This window comes from Macrobrachium nipponense, chromosome 24, assembly GCF_015104395.2.
Source record: "Macrobrachium nipponense isolate FS-2020 chromosome 24, ASM1510439v2, whole genome shotgun sequence".
In the NCBI taxonomy this organism is placed as follows: Eukaryota; Metazoa; Arthropoda; class Malacostraca; order Decapoda; family Palaemonidae; genus Macrobrachium; species Macrobrachium nipponense.
Genome location: NC_061091.1, coordinates 49,101,677 through 49,119,977, shown reverse-complemented (window position 1 = coordinate 49,119,977; position 18,301 = coordinate 49,101,677). Strand labels below are relative to the sequence as shown.

The following is an 18,301-nucleotide window of genomic DNA, read 5'->3' as shown; positions in this document are numbered from 1 at the left end:
AATGTTCCTATATACCACAAAGATCTCGAATGAAGAACTTGTCCTAATTATTAATGTCATCACAGTAATAGAGGAAGCTGTGTGTGTGTGTGTGTGTGTGTGTGTGTGTGTGTGTGTGTGTGTGTGTGTGTGTGTGTGTGTGTAGAGAGAGAGAGAGAGAGAGAGAGAGAGAGAGAGAGAGAGAGAGAGAGAGAGAGAGAGAGAGAGAGAGCTGTCAGAGGTTGACAGAAGAGGTTATAGAAAAGTTTGAGTGAAACACAGAGGAATGAAAATAAAAGTTACAGCAAAATGTATGGAGATTGGAAAGGAACCAAAGGATGGCATAGAGTCAGAAATGACCATGTGGATATTGTAGGAAACGTGCAGAGGTGAACTCACTAGTGTGTACTGCCTACAACAGTGTAACAGACTGGCTTGATATTTGAACAAGAAGCTCGAGATTACAAAATATACACGGATTAAAATTTTCAGTGCCTGAAAATAAACATGTAAGTGCAAGCTGGAAGAGTTGTTGCATATGATAACAAGATTGTTAACTGGTCACTTTTTTCTTTGGAAAAAGAACAAAGATGCAGCTTGAAGTGGGTTTAATTTATATAAGGATATAGTTTGTAAACCTAGGAAAAATGCAAAATACTTGGAAAAACTTTCTCTTTGTTCCTACATATACAAACTATTGCCTTTTACAGTATACAAGAGACTGATTCCTTAGGTGGGAGGTTGTCTTTGGCAACTGACTGGAGGTGAAGCCTTCCTGGAAATGTCATGTTCCAGGTCACGTACTTGGGCAGGGATACAATGACTCCTGTAACCTACTCAGTCTACCATACAGGATGACAGAGCAGTAGGATCCTAAGCATAAGTAAGACTCTGCTCAAGAGAGGACATCAAGTAAGGAAACATCAGAGAACCATGAAAAAACTAATGAGGGAATCCAAGTTATAAGTCAGTTAACTCTGGCAAATACCATGTAATGGATCAAGAATGTAAATCTATTCATGACCCCCCTTGTAAAAGGGAAAATAGAGGGAGACACATCTTAAGAACTGCACTACAATTGGGTGCTTGAAGTGATATTACCTATATCTAGCCTAAAGCAGCAGATAACTCAACCTAGATGCTGCTCCAGTAAGGAGGAGGGGAAGAAAGAGCCCAATCTCTCTGCATTCATACCCCCAGACTTACAATAAGTGAAAGCACTTTGGCAAGATAGTTGTCCATCCACCTGGAGCTTGGTGTCTACACAACTTGTTGAGGAACCACTGCAGGTCAAAAGAAGGTATCTAAGAACTTCCAGGTGATGTCTCTGTGGTAGAATGAGAAAAGACAAATCCATTTACACAAGACACATGCTCTTATTGCCCTTAAAAAAAACAAAAAAGTTCCTCCAAAATGGCTAAGATAGGATTTCGTGGGTTATCTCAAGAGTAAGGTCAGTGACGACCTCCTCAGAGGAATTGTAAGTTCATTGGATACTTCATGTAGCCACCAAGGAAGGGTGTTCCAAGAGGTCTTCTTAAGTAGAACTGTTTCTCACATTATGTTAAAGGTGTCAACACACTAAACTATGAGCATTGATCATTTTAGGTAGTATCTTACAGCTCACATCAAACCTCAGCAGCAATTGTCTTGATAACCACCAATGAAGGCTCTGTGGAGGAATCAAAGAACTTTCAAATCTTCCATCAGGAACTGACAAGTTCTCAGATTCTGCCAAGAACCCAGGAAAAATGAAACAGAGACCCCTTCTAGCCAAAGACTGGACAAGATGCCAAGAGAATTCCTCCACATGCTTCACAGAGACTAAGCTAACAGAGGAAAATCTTGAGAGTGACCTCTCCGGTGAAGCTTCACCCAAGGGCTTGAAAGGCACTTGGACTATTCTGTGAAGGACAGGTCCACACCATGCAAAAGAGAACAAAGCTACCAAAGAGCGAGACAAGACTTTTAAAAACTCATCATGCATACATAATGCCACCAAAATGGGAAAATCAAAGCTCTTTGGCTTGAAAACTTGGCCTATGACCAAGCAAAAGGATTATAGCACAAACTGATAGTATCTTATCTCAGCAAAAATGAACAAGAAGCCCACAACCTGCTGAACAGATACTCTGGCAGGAGAAAGAACCCAAGACAGGAGTCAGCAGATCACCTGATGAAAACTGAATGAATTTTAGAAGTGTAAACATCCTGATCGTCCCCAAGGATATTGATATTACCTTCTATCATCAGATTGTGGAATGGAATATGTGAACAAAACACTGGTAACTTTCTGTTTAGTCTGAAAGTAAAAAAATTCATGCACAGGAGAAACCCTAAACTTGAACTGCCTCTTCTGCCATTCAAGGAAGTAATGCCCTTTATGTTCATACAACCTGGTACCCCAACCTCGGACTGAGCTAGCTAGCTGTAGTGTTCCACCCCTAGCACACAGCTAAATGGTGTGGTGAACCTTTTACACATGCATCTGCAATGCCAACTTGCAATGCAAGAGCAAGACCATCCCCCTTTGCTTGCTTGGCACATGCCACTGTGGCTGTGTTGTCGCTCAACAGCACTTCTGAGTAACCTATCAACTGTTTCTAGAAAACTTACTTGGATGGCAATGCTTCCAGAATTTCCAGAAAATTGATATGCAGATGAGATGTGTCCAACGGTCACAAATCCACATGAATGAACCTTACAAGTTTCCTAGCCTTCCTTCAATGCATTTCTGAACAGCTGCAATATGGGAAGAAGTGAGTTCAGAGCAACTCTTGCTAAGGGGTTCCTGTTGTCCTTTCACCATGCTATCATATTTCTGTTTTTCATTCAATGGAACAAGATGAGAAAGGTGGTGATGAGGGGCTGCCAATGTACTTCAGTATCACTAAAGCAAAAGCAGGAGGATCTGCCCATGAAAAATAAGCTTCTCTGAGAACAGCAGCCAAAGACAACCTGTCGAAGCCAATCCGTTTGTTTTCATCAAGACTGGAACTAATGCTAATACCTCCCTAAATCTGCCATTTCCATGAACATACCCAGGTACCTGTTTACTAATTGGGGGAGAGAGATCCAACCCAACTTGGTGAAAAAGAGTAGGAATGTGTTCTAATACAAGTGTCTAAGACGAATCCAGGATTAACCACTTGTCCAAGTAATACCTCCAGTGCATACCTTACAATTGGAAAAGAACCCTCAGTAAACGCCTGTGAAGCTGTCATCGGTTCAAAACAGAGCATCAAGTTGTAGAAAGCCCTATTGTGGACTAGCGGGGTAATACCTAGCTCTGATGGACAGGTACTTAGAAGTGTGCACCCTAATATCTATCAAAACATAGTAATCCTCTATGACAGCCTACTGCAGAGTACATGCTGTTTCCATCTAAAAGCAAGTCTGCAATATATATCCATTCAAAGGTGACAGTTCAAGGACTAGTTTCCAGTTCCAGTCACCCTCTCCCCAAGACACTGGCCCTCTACAAGTTCTAGCACTTACCACCATCGTCTTGAATCCTCCCAGAAATGCTCAAGATTGGAAAATACTCATACACTAGTAGCATGAGTCTTGAAATGGAGAAACATGACAAATTTTTAATTAATTTGTGTTTTTATAGCTAACAAATCTGAAGTCTTAACAATAAGATAAATCTTCTGGTCCCAGCTGGAACCCAGTTAAAAACAATCAAAGATTGTAAATGCAAGGAATCTGTGGCATCTGGCATCCAATGCATAGTTGAGGTTGAAGCGAGTTCAAGAGGGGTGGCTAGAAGTGGGCAGTCAATGTTAACACCTCAGGTTTTTTAGCTATGAAAAATACAAATTAAAAATTTGTCATTTGTTCATATGCAGAACAAATCTTCGGCCTTAACAATAGGATAGATTCACACTTGGAGGGAGGTATGAGAATCTTGAACAGACTGGAGGTTCACTGCATACATGGAAATCAAAAAGTGCTATATCTGTTCAGACAACAAATCATGATAGCCACAAGAAACGGGTTTGTCACCACTCCTCACTCCCCTTGCTGGAGAGAGTTGAAGCTACTAAGAAGCAGATCTATACTATGTTGCATGGAACATAATAAGTGCTGTAACAGTGTGGCTGCAACACTCACCAGCATCAAGCCAGTTCCAGCGTATGATGTGTCTATTCTTCAAACCACCCATAGGTATGAAGAAAGGAGAAAATTGAAAGAAAAGACTATATGCAGCCCCCGGTTATCGGCGGAAGTCCCGTTCTCAGCAGGGTGCTGATAAGCGAAAACTGCCATTAACCGAAACTCGGCAATTTATGATGCTTATGGCGCCAAGTTTCGTTTCATTTAATAGTGCCAACAACATGTTAATGGCGCCTCTGTTAGGTATATTATGGCGCCGTAACTCTATTATCGGCACCTTATGGCACCAATACCAAAACTCAGGCCTTATGGTGCCATAAATCACCGATTTTATGGCGCTAGACAAGCGCCATAAAACCGGATCGCCATTAACCGAGACCGCCGATAACTGGGGACTACCTGTAGTCATCTTACTCATTCCCTACTCCACACAATCATCTTAGGCAAGATATAAACTGTCCTGCCAGGGGCACTGGATGAGTCACACTTGTTGAACAGCCACCACTAGACCCAAAGAAAAAGTGTCCAAGGATCTGTGGTAAACATCCTTCAGGCAGAAGAAGTGAAAGTGGTTTGACACAGTCAGGAACCAGCATTCAAAATCCTATGAACAGATAAGTTCTTCTAAAATGACAGGGAGGAACCTATTCCTCTGGTGTCATGCATTTCTACATGCACCTAATTGGTGACAGAACTCGACGATGAGGAGTAGTTTACCTAATCACCTCATGTAGTTAAACAAAAGGGTATTCTAGGACACCTCTTTTTTTACCTGGTTTGTGCTAACGGATAGTCTACGATACCAAACTCTGTGATGAGACCTTCACATAACAACACAGTGCTTTGATGGGTCAAAGTAGAAACTCTTGAAAGCTACTGATATATTACCAACTCAATCTACTAGGACATTATAATGGGGCCAGATGGGCCCTCAATCACAGTGGGTCTTGGTGCATTGCACCTCCTGCACCCACAGTAGTTCTGCCACTGATGTCCTATGATAATACATATGCTCTTCACAGATACAGTCTAAGTATCCTATTATCAATTTGTGCACTGTCAAAGTATTTGCACTGTAGACAGAGATGTACTTACACTGCCAAAGGAACGTGCATTTCTAACAGAGGGGATGCCCTATGAGGTGATCTCCCATGATGACACGTTCAGTATGCTACTCATCAGACGAGATGTCCTATGATGATTAGACACGGCCCCATTTTTTACTAAGGAACCACCATGGTAACATTCCTGAGCAACATAGCATACAGCTAAATACGGATCTTAACTCATGCAGAGACAAGAACAATCAGGATATTGAGTTAAAGTACTTGTCTAGTTACTTGGATATATAAAGCTAGGTTACGCTAAGAATCAAACCCAACTTCACCTAAACCAACCCCAAACTCCTGAAAAATGGGAAAATCTTGCAAAATACAACAAGCAGAGCATGCTTTGGGAAATTGAAGAGCAGGTCTGATAAAAATAAAATCAAACCAGCTAGGATAGAGATATATGTTCAAACTAGCTAAGCTAGGCCTAGAACCCAATGGCTTAGGCTAGGCTAACTCAGCAGGACAGGTTCGAACTAGTTAACCCAGGGTAGGCTAAGCTCGACTAGCCTAAAAAGTTAACCACTTAGGCTAGGCTACGATAGCTACGCTAGGCTAGGCCAAGCTAAGACGGAAAGGAAAATCCAAACTAACTAGGCTAGGCTAGACCAGGCTAGGCTAAGATGGTTAAGGTAGGTTCAAACTTTCTAGGCTAAGAACCCAACCACTTGCTAGACTAAAAACTCAACCACTTAGGCTAGGCTAAGCTAAGAACTCAACTACTTAGGCTAGGCTAAGATAGGAAAGGGCAGTAGTTCTTCATCCTTATTTCATCTTGAATTCTTCTTGGTCTAGACTAAAAGAAGAGTCAGGTCTATATTCTAGTTAGAAAAATTCAAATGTAAATAAACGATGAAACGAGAATTTTTTCTACCTGGAAAGGGCTGAAGTCTTGGGCAAACACAAAGACCTTCAATTCCCTCAATGAAGGCCATACAGGCTTGATTGAATAAATCCATTGACTTGCTGTGGAGGATGCAACAGTTGGATATTGATCTCATAAGTTGAAGACATGGAACATTCATCTGAGGCTACAAAGGGAACTCATGTCAGTCTTTTGCTATGGCCAAAAGACACTGCACAGAAGTGCTGATTTGCCGTCGGGACGGTTGTAATCTCTTCCACCAGACAGACTACATTCTCGAACAATGGAATAAGATCTTGAATTCACCTTTGACAAGGGAGAAACAGGCATGCGGCCATGCGATGAATCACGTACATGGTCGTGCGAAGAATCATGTACTACACTGTCATCCAACGAATCATGTACAAAGTCATGCAACAAATCATGTACTCATGTACAGTCAAGCTACGAAACATGTACAAGGCCATGCGACGAATCATATACACGGTCGTGTGATGTCGAATGATGCACGTGTGAGCGTCTGGGAGAAGAAGATTGCACTCTTTGTCTAAAAGAGTAACAATCCTGACTCTGAAGGAGAATGACAAAAGTAGGACCACCCGGGGAAACAAGAAAATGAACGCCTAGACTTTTTGATCACAAGAAAAATGCAGTCTCTTCCATCATGCAGGGATGAGGAAGCACTACTATGATTTATGATGAGAGATACAATCCATGACAGCCTCACGTCCATGACTGTTACTAGAAACATGACCATGGGGATGAAGAAGAGGCAAAGAAGTTATAGTCTCTGGAGAAGAAGACTGTCTAGGAGTCCCTGGAACAGCAACCAGAGAGGGGACCACCTTCGACTTCTTAATGGGAGCATTGTCATCCTTACAGCGAACTCAAACAAGCTGAGGGGAAGGAAGAAGAACTAGCGAAAGGACTTTGAGCAGTGGGAAGATCATCATCACTTACTGGAACACGTTCACATATGTGAAGAGGAGACACGTCCTTGTAGGGAAGGAGGCAAAACATATCTCCCATTCCCAGAAAGGAAAAGTGAAGAAGGCCTGAATCCTCCAACGTCTGACTCGAGTGCGAGGAGGAAGAGGAGAGGACAAGGGAGACAAAGGAGAAGAAACTGTTGATCTACGACACTTCTTGTGTAAGAAGCATCCTTAAGCGTTTTGGATTTCGATGAAATCAAAGAACTTGGACAAGCTAACAATCCACATACAGGATAAAGGTTGGTTGCTCACTCTGCCCTAGTGTCCAAAGAAACAAGGGAGAAGATACTAGTGATGGAAAATCCCTGATCTAAAATCAGAGACTCAAGTTACCTCTCCAAATCACCAAATCCAAGGAAATCGTGCACCAGGAGCTGTGATTAAGATCTTGAAAAGAAGCTCATGACACGAAACAAACCCCAACTTGTTGATGGAGAGAGAGCACCAAAGAAGGTGAATATGGCTAAAAGGTCTTCCTTCATCTCCTACAGCAACCAGAGGGCCTCACCGTAACATGAAGAAAGGGGAAGAATTTACCAAGAAAATCCAAAGTTGAAGGTAGCGGAAGATGGGTCGACGTCTCTTGAAATGCAGCGTTGATCGAAACTGTCACCATAAGGAGTAGCTATGATGTCCAACAGCAGAATACTCTTACAGAGAGAGAGAGAGAAAATACTGCGTGTTAGAGCAAATTAAACATATTCAAACAAAATTATACTACAATTTTATTTCATATGGCAAAAAGGGGTACCAAGTCGAACATCATTGGATAATGAAATACCAGAGGGAGACAGGATGCCACACAAGCAGGCCAGTACAAAGAAGGGATCACAAGGCTCGAAGGGAACAAAATGCCGACAGAACTGACTGGGTTCCAAACTCTCTTCACAGCACCAACGACCATACCAAAACCTAATGAAGTAGCAACTCTGGCAGAGGGCCACAGTAAGTAAAACAGAGGGACTCAAAAGAACTGAGCAGAATGCCCTGCAGCCCCCTCCCCTCAAAAATAATGGAAAAGAGAAGAGACAGCAAATCCTGACTGGTCCTGGGCAAAGAGGCGGGACCAACGCAATCGGAGATCTTCAGCCATCAAAATTTGTGTTGAGGAAATGGAGGAATACCCCTATGCTAGAAAGACAAATCCTCGCACATAAACCTTGTCTGTAATACAAACTCATAATGCCTTGAACATCCCAAATCACAAAAATTCTGAGACTAACAAACTACCACATTCCCAGGAAATGTTTCGCCAGATATCATTGAAGAAGTAATACATTGCAATGTCTTAACAGAAATGTTTCAGTATATCTTTCAATATTACAACCGCAAAATCCTAAAGAACACAATGTAGCTGACATCTTTCTCCCTGAAGGGGCAATATCCCCCTGAAAGAGGCAGATCAGCATTCACATAAAACAGCTGAGGAGGAAGCAGAAGGAAAAGGCCTGAAGCACATCTACTGCAAGTTGCATCTGTCCCAGAAAAAGTGTGAACACAGGAATCCTGGAGGACTGTACAAAAAAAGTTGATGCTCACAGGACTTCTTAGGCTGGTAAAAAATAAACAATAGCACAGGCTTAGGTCAAAAACCAGCTTGGGAGGAGGAGAGCAAATCGAAGGTCCACTCTCCACAGTGCTTGAAGAAAGACTGACGCATCACTGGATTCAAAGCGCGGTCTCTGGACTCGCTTTCCACCTCAACTATGCATCCGATGCCAGATGCCCCAGATTCCTTGCATTTACAATCTCTGATTGTTTTTAACCAGTTTCCAGCTGGCACCAGAAGATTTATCTTACTGTTAAGACCAATGGTTTGTCCCGCGTATGAACAAATGTGTGGTTTAAAAATTAAAGGCAATATCATCAAATACTACAATACAATGACATTTATGATAGCTACAACCCTTAGGGTAGTTGCCAAGAAACTTTTGAATGTTGTTCCTTGTCCACCATGTCAATTTCTTAATAAAGAAGGTTAATTAACACACAACACAATAAAAACTAACCTGTTCTTGAAGAACTTTAGCCAGCTCTCTATCTTGCGCTTCAATAGCCATAAGCTGGTCTTGATGAAGCATGTCACCTCGACGTTTACCATCTTGTTCCTGCAGAAACCGGGCTAATTCCTGTAAATTACGTTCATGTGCCACCAACTCACCATATTTCCAGAAATTTATTATTGTATATCAATTACTAAAAGACTATGGTAACAATACTGCTAATAGTGTGAATACAAAGAAATAATCCTATTGTCAATTACAAAGGCATGACTTTTTGGTGATCATTTCAACAATAAAGTTATTTTATACCTATCTTTTTGGTAACATTACAGCAAATGCTATAAATATTAATGCAGTATATCAATGTTCTAATTGAGAGAAAATAAAATATTACTTGGGAAAAAAATTTTTAATGTCACCTAAATACTTAGCTGCTCGACCTAAGAAGAGTTTACACAATAGTAGTTCCCTCCACAACTTTTACGGTTGACAAAGAAGAGAATGGTATTATCTCATTTTTGGATGTTACAGTTGTGAGGTCAGTTGTAAGTTCTAGCTACAAGTTTCAAATACACAGAAAACCTACAAATGACAATCTTATTATTAACAATTACTCCTCACACAAAGAAGTAAAACTCTCAGCATTAAGATCAATGTTTCTTAGAGCTCTTAATATCTGCAGTCCAGAATTTTATCAATGAGGAACTAGAATTTATATATCAAGCTGGTATTGAAAATAATTTTAAATTGGAAGATATTGATTACAGTCTAAAGTTAGCAAGAAAAACATTTTATTCATAAGAGGAGAAAAACAGAAAACTGGATTTTATATCTTTCCCATACCATCCCACATAAGAATCTATAGTCTACCCCCTAAGGTTACTTGGTTTTAGTGCAACATTTTCATATCCTAGCACCATTGGAAAAACTTTAATTCATAATAATAGTCCAGAAAACAATGAAGGAGTCATATATAAGATCCCATGCAAGTGCGGTAGTTTTTACATAGGACAATCTGGGAAGACACTCGAAAAACGCATTTTAAATCATAAATATAATATACGAACAAATAATACAAGCAATACTTTGTGTTCACAGTAGTATGTGTAATGTGTAATGTACCGATTGACTGGCTCGGGTCAAAGATTTTGTTTAAGAGCACAGGTTTTATCAAAAGAAATTTGATAAAGATAGCTTGCCTTGTTCACAGCAAAGGAAAAAATTTTCATTTATCACCTGGTTTGTATAAATTGAATCCTTTTATCTTACATGTCCTGAAACGTCAGTACAAATTGGATAATGTCATCCATTAACTATCATATAATATACGCTTGTATATGTACTGTATGTTATGCTGTTTCAAATGGACATGTTACCTAATTTGATATTTTGGTATTTTTTATTTGTTCAACTACTATTCTTGTTTTATTGCTATTTTACTGCTGAATAGTTTGTAGCTCAAACTGCTAGTTTTCGGTAACTATTTAAAAATTTTAGGCCTTTCTTGGCTACATAAACTGTAAACTTCATCTCTTTCCTTAATAAATGGTCCATGAAGAGGTCCATTGGAGGACGAAACTGTTGGGCATTTTCTGAGACATACCATTTTCATTTTCCTATGTGGAATACAACTGAATTACCGTATCTTCGTGCCTATGAAGATTACCAAAGATTACCAGTACTACTAGTGGTATGTATATGAATAAAATTGAAGAAATTTTCAACATTTAAAAGCCAATCTTGCTACTGCTTAAATGAAAAAGTACTAAATAACATTGAAGAAATGTTCAACATTTAAAAGCCAATCTTGCTACTACTTAAATGAAAAAGTACTGTACAGCATGTAAAAATCAAAAATGTTGTTTCAGTATATATAACATTATTAATAAGTCTATCATAATGGCTATATTTATAGCAGTTTTCTTATAAATAAGTTTTCTTATATACATAATTTACAATTTTCATATCATATGAAAATTATGTCACCTATATACAGTAATACTTTGGGTTACGAACCGATTAGTATACGAATTTTTTAACTTACGAAGTGACGCCCTCATTCTGGAATACGAATTTCGCTTGGAATACGAATGCGCGAATTTCCATCATGGGAGGCCGCTTGATTTGTTTACATCGGATGAGCGTGGGATCTGCGAACGCATTTTTTTTTCGGCCAAAACTTAACGCCTGCTTTGTTTATCGGATGAGCGTGGGATCTGCGAACGCATTTTTTCGGCCAAAACTTAACGAGGGTCACGTGACTTCCTCCTACGCATCCCTTGACCCTTTTTAAGCCATAACTCTTTCAATATCTCGCTGGCGGTAAGATTGAACGCATCTGTCCGTGATACGCTCTCAAATTTGCTTAGTGATTTGCGCACGTGTTGTGTTTCCGTGATAGTGCTTATACATTACTATTACCCAAATACTAAAGACAATGGCTCCCAAGATGACGAAGGCAAGCAGCAAGAAGGAAAGCATAAGAAAGAAGGAGATGATTACAGTCGAAATGAAGAAGGAAATTATCCAAATGCATGATAAAGGCGAGTGCGTGAAAGACATTGCAGCATTCTTCAAGCGGTCGCAATCAACGATCTGCACTATTTTGAAGAAAAAGGAAGAAATTAAAGCCAGTAAAGCATCAAAAGGTGTCACAGTATTGACGAAACAACGGCCTTATATTCTCGACGATGTAGAAAATTTGCTCATAGAAAAATATTTTTTCAAAATTGTGAAAGACAACATAGTGTTGCGTAAGCGTAAAATTAGTGATCGTAGTGAACGGTGATCTCTAGAGAAAGAACCAGAAAGTCTTCCAGAAGTGTTCACGGAGGGAGATTTCCCCCCCAAGCCCTAACCCTCTCCTCCTCACCCTTCCCCTCCTCCCGTCTCCGTCAAGCCAGCAGCCACACTCGCCAAAGGTAAAGTTCAGGTTTTACTGTGCATGCATATTAAATCTAGTGTTTATATTTAATTTCATTCTTCAATTTTATAATTTTATGTAATTCCTACACGAATTTTCAACCTTAGTGAACAAAAATAAATGGAAAAATATGAATTGAAATGGTTATTCATGGTCGGGTGGAACGCATTATTTGCTTTTTATAACATTCTTATGGGAAAATCCATTTAGGTTACGAATTTTTTAGGTTACGAAGCAGGTTCTGGAACGGATTAAATTCGTAACCCAAGGTATTACTGTATACTCCAAAAATATGAGAATCTGTAAGAAAAAATAACTCTTCAGCTGTCAAATTTCTGTAGAAGGCATCTAATAATAAAATAAAATTATGACATGCTGACAAATGCAATACAGAAAACATATGTAACTTAATGAGTATTAAAAATATTATCACTAAATCTTAGCACTGAGTATTTTTGGTAGAAAAACTGAGCATCAAATACAGTACAGTGTTCCTCCTGTATTTGCTGGGATGTGTACCAGACACCCCCTTGAATAGTTAAAACCACCACTAAAAATGCTTATAACTTCCAGTCTTGAAAGTTCAGATATCAAATGTATACCTTAAATAACATTCTACTTCAAATATACCTAAAATACTAACCTATTACTGTATTAATCTTTGAGGTTATATTACTAATATAATTTCAAAGTCATCTTAAACATTTTACCATTAAAAATATATACCAGAGAGAGAGAGAGAGAGAGAGAGAGAGAGAGAGAGAGAGAGAGAGAGAGAGAGAGAGAGAGAGCATTGAATGGCAACATCATATATCTGACCATCAAGAGTGAAATTATGAATTATTTCTGAGACAGAGAGAATAATAATGGGAGAGAGAGAGAGAGAGAGAGAGAGAGAGAGAGAGAGAGAGAGAGAGAGAGAGAGAGAGAGAGAGAGAGAATAACTCCTAGACTCCGACTCCTTCCCCTCCGCCAATTCATATATCAAACTGTCATTTACTCCCCCGCCCACCTTCCTCTAAGTGGATAAAAAAAGACTGTGAATTGATCTTATTAATATTTGAAAATTAGTTATAAGGTAAATCATTTATTTATACTATAAAACAAATAAACATGAATAAGTGAGAGAGAGAAGAGAGAGAGAGAGAGAGAGAGAGAGAGAGAGAGAGAGAGAGAGAGAGAGAGAGAGAGAGAAATGTTATTGCTATTGTTTAATCTCATTAAACTTTATTATTTGAAAACTAGTACTGTATATTATTATTTTACCATAAAATGTAGTAATGCCCTTAAAGATATACTTATACATACACTTCCAGCCCAAACAAAGGGCGAGAGTTACCACTATGACATACGTATCTCGTGTGGCAAAAGAGAGAGAGGGTTATCCTTATTTCTTTAAAATACTATTACATATGAATTTTGACATTATTATTATTATTATTGTTGTTATTATTATTATTATTATTATTAATTATTATTATTATTATTATTATTATTATTATTATTATTATAATGCAAAAATATTAATAAGCATATACACATGTACCAGAGAAATTATCTCATCTCAGTAAGAGAGAGAGAGAGAGAGAGAGAGAGATTACATGATCTTGAGAGGGCAACACACTCCCCCTCCTGTCACATTACTTGACATATTTGACAGCTGTTGGACCCCAGCCATCTCAGCTTGGCTACCTGGAGTTCAAAGACAGGATGTGGGGTAGAATGGATTTTCTTTCATTCTTACATCATTTTTTTTTTATAAACTAAAATCTTGCTAATTCACTTGAGTATTTTCTTTAATGAATTGATATTATTGCTGTTTACATTAATATTGATATTTGAAAATTAGTAAATCATTTATCATACTAAAAACATAAATCTCTGTGTGAGAGAGAGAGAGAGAGAGAGAGAGAGAGAGAGAGAGAGAGAGAGAGAGAGAGAGAGAGAGAGAGAGAGAGAAAATAATTATCGTAGTATTTCTGTAAAATACATGTGTACCATAAAAATCTCATCTCAGGAGAGAGAGAGAGAGAGAGAGAGAGAGAGAGAGAGAGAGAAACACTCCCTCCCCTCCTGTCACATTACTTGATATATTTGACAGCTGTTGGACCTCAGCTTGGTACAGAAAGATGTGTGAAGACTGGGATTTTCTTCATTCTTACATAATTTTTTAAATTCATAAACTAAAATCTTACTAATTCACTAAAGTATTTTCTTTAATGAATTGATTGCTCTTTACATTAATATTAATATTTGAAAATTAGTAAATCATTTATTTATCATATAAAACATACATCTCTGTTAGAGAGAGAGAGAGAGAATTATTATTGTTATTATGTGATATCATTTAATCTTATTAACCCTTAAACGCCGACTGGACGTATTTTACGTCGACATTTTTTGTCTCTCGGGTGCCGACTGGACGTATTTTACGTCGACATACAAAAGTTTTTTTAAAAATTCGCAGAAAAATGCTTTTAGGCCTACCAGCCAAAAACTCTTGAATCACGCGCCTTGGGGGATGCTGAGAGTTCACGGATCAAGGTGTTGTTTTGTTTACAATCGTTACACAGGCGTGCAAGCGCGAATTTCTTTCTTGCCGCACTAAAAAGTATCTGTGACACATCTCGGAAATTATTTCGTCACTTTGACATAATTTTTGTACCATTTTAAATTAGCCGTTACATAAAGTATTATATATTAAAATGTGCGCATTTTTATGAAGAATACAACAAAAAAATACTCATGATTGTAGCTTTTATCAGTTTTGAGATATTTTCATATAAATAACGATAAATGCCAAAATTTCAACCTTCGGTCAACTTTGACTCTATCGAAATGGTCGAAAAACGCAATTGTAAGCTAAAACTCTAATATTTTAGTAATATTCAATCATTTAACTTAATTTTGCAACTAATTGGAAGTCTCTAGCACAATATTTCGATTTATGGTGAATTTATGAAAAAACGTTTTCCTTACGTCCGCGCGGTAACTCTTCCGAAAAAATCATACATACGATTGTGGTAATGTTTGCACCATTTTAAATTAGCCGTTACATAAAGTTTTATATATGAAAATGTGCACAATTTCATGCACAATACAACTAAAAACAACCCATGGTTGTAGCTTTTATCAATTTTGAAATATTTTCATATTAAAAATGATAAGTGACAAATTTTCAACCTTCGATCAACTTTGACTCTACCAAAATGGTCAAAAAACGCAATTGTAAGCTAAACCGCTTATATTCTAGTAATATTCAACCATTTACCTTCAGTTTGCAACAAATTGGAAGTCTCTAGCACAATATTTCGATTTATGGTGAATTTATGAAAAAAATAACATTTTCTTTACGTCCGCGCGGTAACTCTTTCGAAAAAATCATACGTGCGATTGTGGTAATGTTTGCACCATTTTAAATTAGCCGTTACATAAAGTTTTATATATGAAAATGTGCGCAATTTCATGTAGAATACAACAAAAAATCATTGAAGGTTGTAGCTTTTATCATTTTTGAAATATTTGCATATAAATCACGATAAATAGAAAAAAAACCACGTTCGGTCAACTTTGACTCTACCGAAATGGTCGAAAAACGCAATTGTAAGCTAAAACTCTTACAGTCTAGTAATATTCAGTCATTTATCTTCATCTTGAAACAAATTCGAAGTCTCTAGCACAATATTTAGATTTATGGTGAATTTTTAAAAAAATCTTTCCTTCCCTCCGCACGCGGATTCTCCGCCACAAATCTCCGAAATGCGTACGTTCCATTCTCGGAATATTTGCTCCGTTTCATATTAGGCATTTCATAGAGTTTTATATATGAAAATGTGCGAAATTTCATGTAGAATAAAACGAAAAATATTTGAAGGTTGTAGCTTTTCTTATTTCCAAAATAATTGCATATAAAAAAAATATATATAAAAAATTCGACATTCGGTCAACTTTACCTAGTCAGTTATGGTCGAAAACTGCATTTGTAAGCTAATATTCTTACCGTATAGTAATATTCAATCATTTGTCTTCATTTTGAAAGAAATTGGAAGTCTCTAGGACAATATTTAGATTTATGGTGAATTTTTGAAAAAATATCTGTTTACGTCCGCGCGTTACGAATTCATGCATTATTTTGTGATAATATTTTCTCTGTGTTGCTTTTATTGTTTTACAATGTGTTATATACCAAAATGATCGCAATTTAGTGTACATTACAACGAAAAACGAAATAACTCGTTACCTTTAACCATTTCGCGCACAGCGCGATTTGAATACAATTATATATGAAATTTCGTTTTTGCGCTATCATATATCGCATTATTTATATATGATAATGATAATTTTTTTCATTTCTGATGGTTGCATACTAAACTTCAGGCAATGACAAAAAAAGGAGCCAAAAATGAACTCTTAATCTTGAAAACTAAGCGCGCTGTGATTTTTTGAAAAAAATATTTTTTCCGATTCCGCGCTCACTCTGAAACACCTCCGGCACACGGGAGACATTTTTTTTTTTACCGCTTCGGCGTTTAAGGGTTAAACTTACTAATACAGTATTGATCAATATTAATATTTTAAAATTACTAAATCATTTTTGTATCATAAAAATGTATTTAGTCATGAAAATAACATCAAAATACACTAATTAGTGATTATTTATCGTCAGAAAACATTGCGAATAGGCGAATTCCCTGCAAATAATGGGTAGATATGGTCCAGAGAGAAATTCGTGAATACGTGAGTTTGTGAATATGGAGAATGCAAACACGGGGGGCCGACTGTAATACCTTTAGATACGAGGAGCCCCACATACGAATTTTTTGAGATACGAGCTGCAATTCGGTCCATATTTTTGTCCAAGATACAAGCGGAATTTCGAGATACAAGTGTTTTGGGAGGCTGCTGCTATTTGGCACACACGGGTCCAGCATCAGCGCAACCAGCATCTTGTTCATTCTCATGTGTTACCGGAAGAATCAAGTCGGATCTTGTGCGCTGTACTCATTTTTTGCATCATTTTTGCATTTTTTACTGAACTTTTTTGTGTCCCAACATGGGGCCGAAGAAAGTGAGTATAAAGGAAAGTGGTGAAAAGAAGAAGAGAATGATGTCGACAGAAATAAAGCAAGAAATAATATAAAAACATGAGCATGGTGTACAAGTGATGAACTGTCATGGCTGTACGACCGCAGTACATCTACAATTTGTACCTTCATAAGCAAAAGGATGTCATCAAAAGTGCAACACCAGCGAAAGGAACTACAATTCTGTCCCAATTAAGGACAAATATCCATGAAGAAATGGAGAAGCTTCTGCTGGTGTGGGTGAAAGAGGAGCTGGCAGAAGATACAGTGATGGAGATTGTAATATGCGAAAAGGTGCATATTATTTATGCCGACTTGAAGAAGAAAGTGCATTTCTTTTTTACAATGAATTTTTTTGGTTTCATTTCAAGTAAAGAAAGTGCAGTTTTAGTTTTATTTAAAGTAAAGAAAATGCAATTTTAAATTGAATTGTGTCAAGAACGTGCTGTTCTACTTTATGTGTCTACAGTGCCTGCATCGCTTCCTCCCTCCCTCCTCCTCCACCATTCACCTCCATTAGCCGGACTCGTCTGTCTCCAAGGTAAAAATACAGTACTAAATAACACCTCTTCTTTTATTTCATATATTTTGTTATGCATTGATAAAGTATACATATGTGTTTCTTAATTAAAAACATGCCTTTTGTCATAATTTAGGATGGTTTTGGGATGTTTAATGGGGCTGGAACAGATTAAATCTATTTAAGTTATTTTAAATGGGAGAAATTTGTTTGACATACGAGTAGATTGACTTATGAGCTCGGTTACAGAACAAATTAAACTCGTATCTCACGGTATTACTGTAGTATAATCAGGCTATAAGTGCACCTTCATATTCTATACAACTTTGTAATGATGGAAAACTGTGTGAGTATATGACCCTATATATGAGTGCATTTAACAACAAAAGTTTATGAAGGAGAAAAGCTCAGGAAATTCTCAATAATTCAGTAAGGCCAAAAGTATATCCTGATTTACAGACAGCAGAAAACATATGGTGCTACAATAAATAAATTGCTCTTCTCCTTTACAATAAACTTTCTAAACCTATGATGGCACTACTATTAAGAAATATAAGACTTAAGGTCAAGACATTTCTTCTACCTACTGATGAATTCCTTTAAACCAGTCTTTCAAAGCTACCCCAAATATAAATCACCACCCAACACCACTCACAGCCAGTTCATAGCATGGAACATTACCTTCTAAGTTTGTTATAAAAACAGAA

General features: G+C 37.7%; 1 protein-coding gene across 2 annotated transcripts in view; it reads right to left on the bottom strand.

The window, feature by feature from the left end:
- Window positions 1-18,301, bottom strand: part of LOC135205611 (coiled-coil domain-containing protein 50-like) — a 224,773-nt gene that overhangs the window by 41,480 nt on the left and 164,992 nt on the right. Inside the window, exon 7 of one of the 2 annotated variants that reach the window (XM_064236396.1) lies at window positions 9,074-9,193. In XM_064236396.1, the coding sequence (XP_064092466.1) occupies window positions 9,074-9,193 (120 nt within the window). The remainder of the gene's footprint in view (window positions 1-9,073; window positions 9,194-18,301) is intronic. The other variant, XM_064236397.1, reaches the window with a different exon arrangement.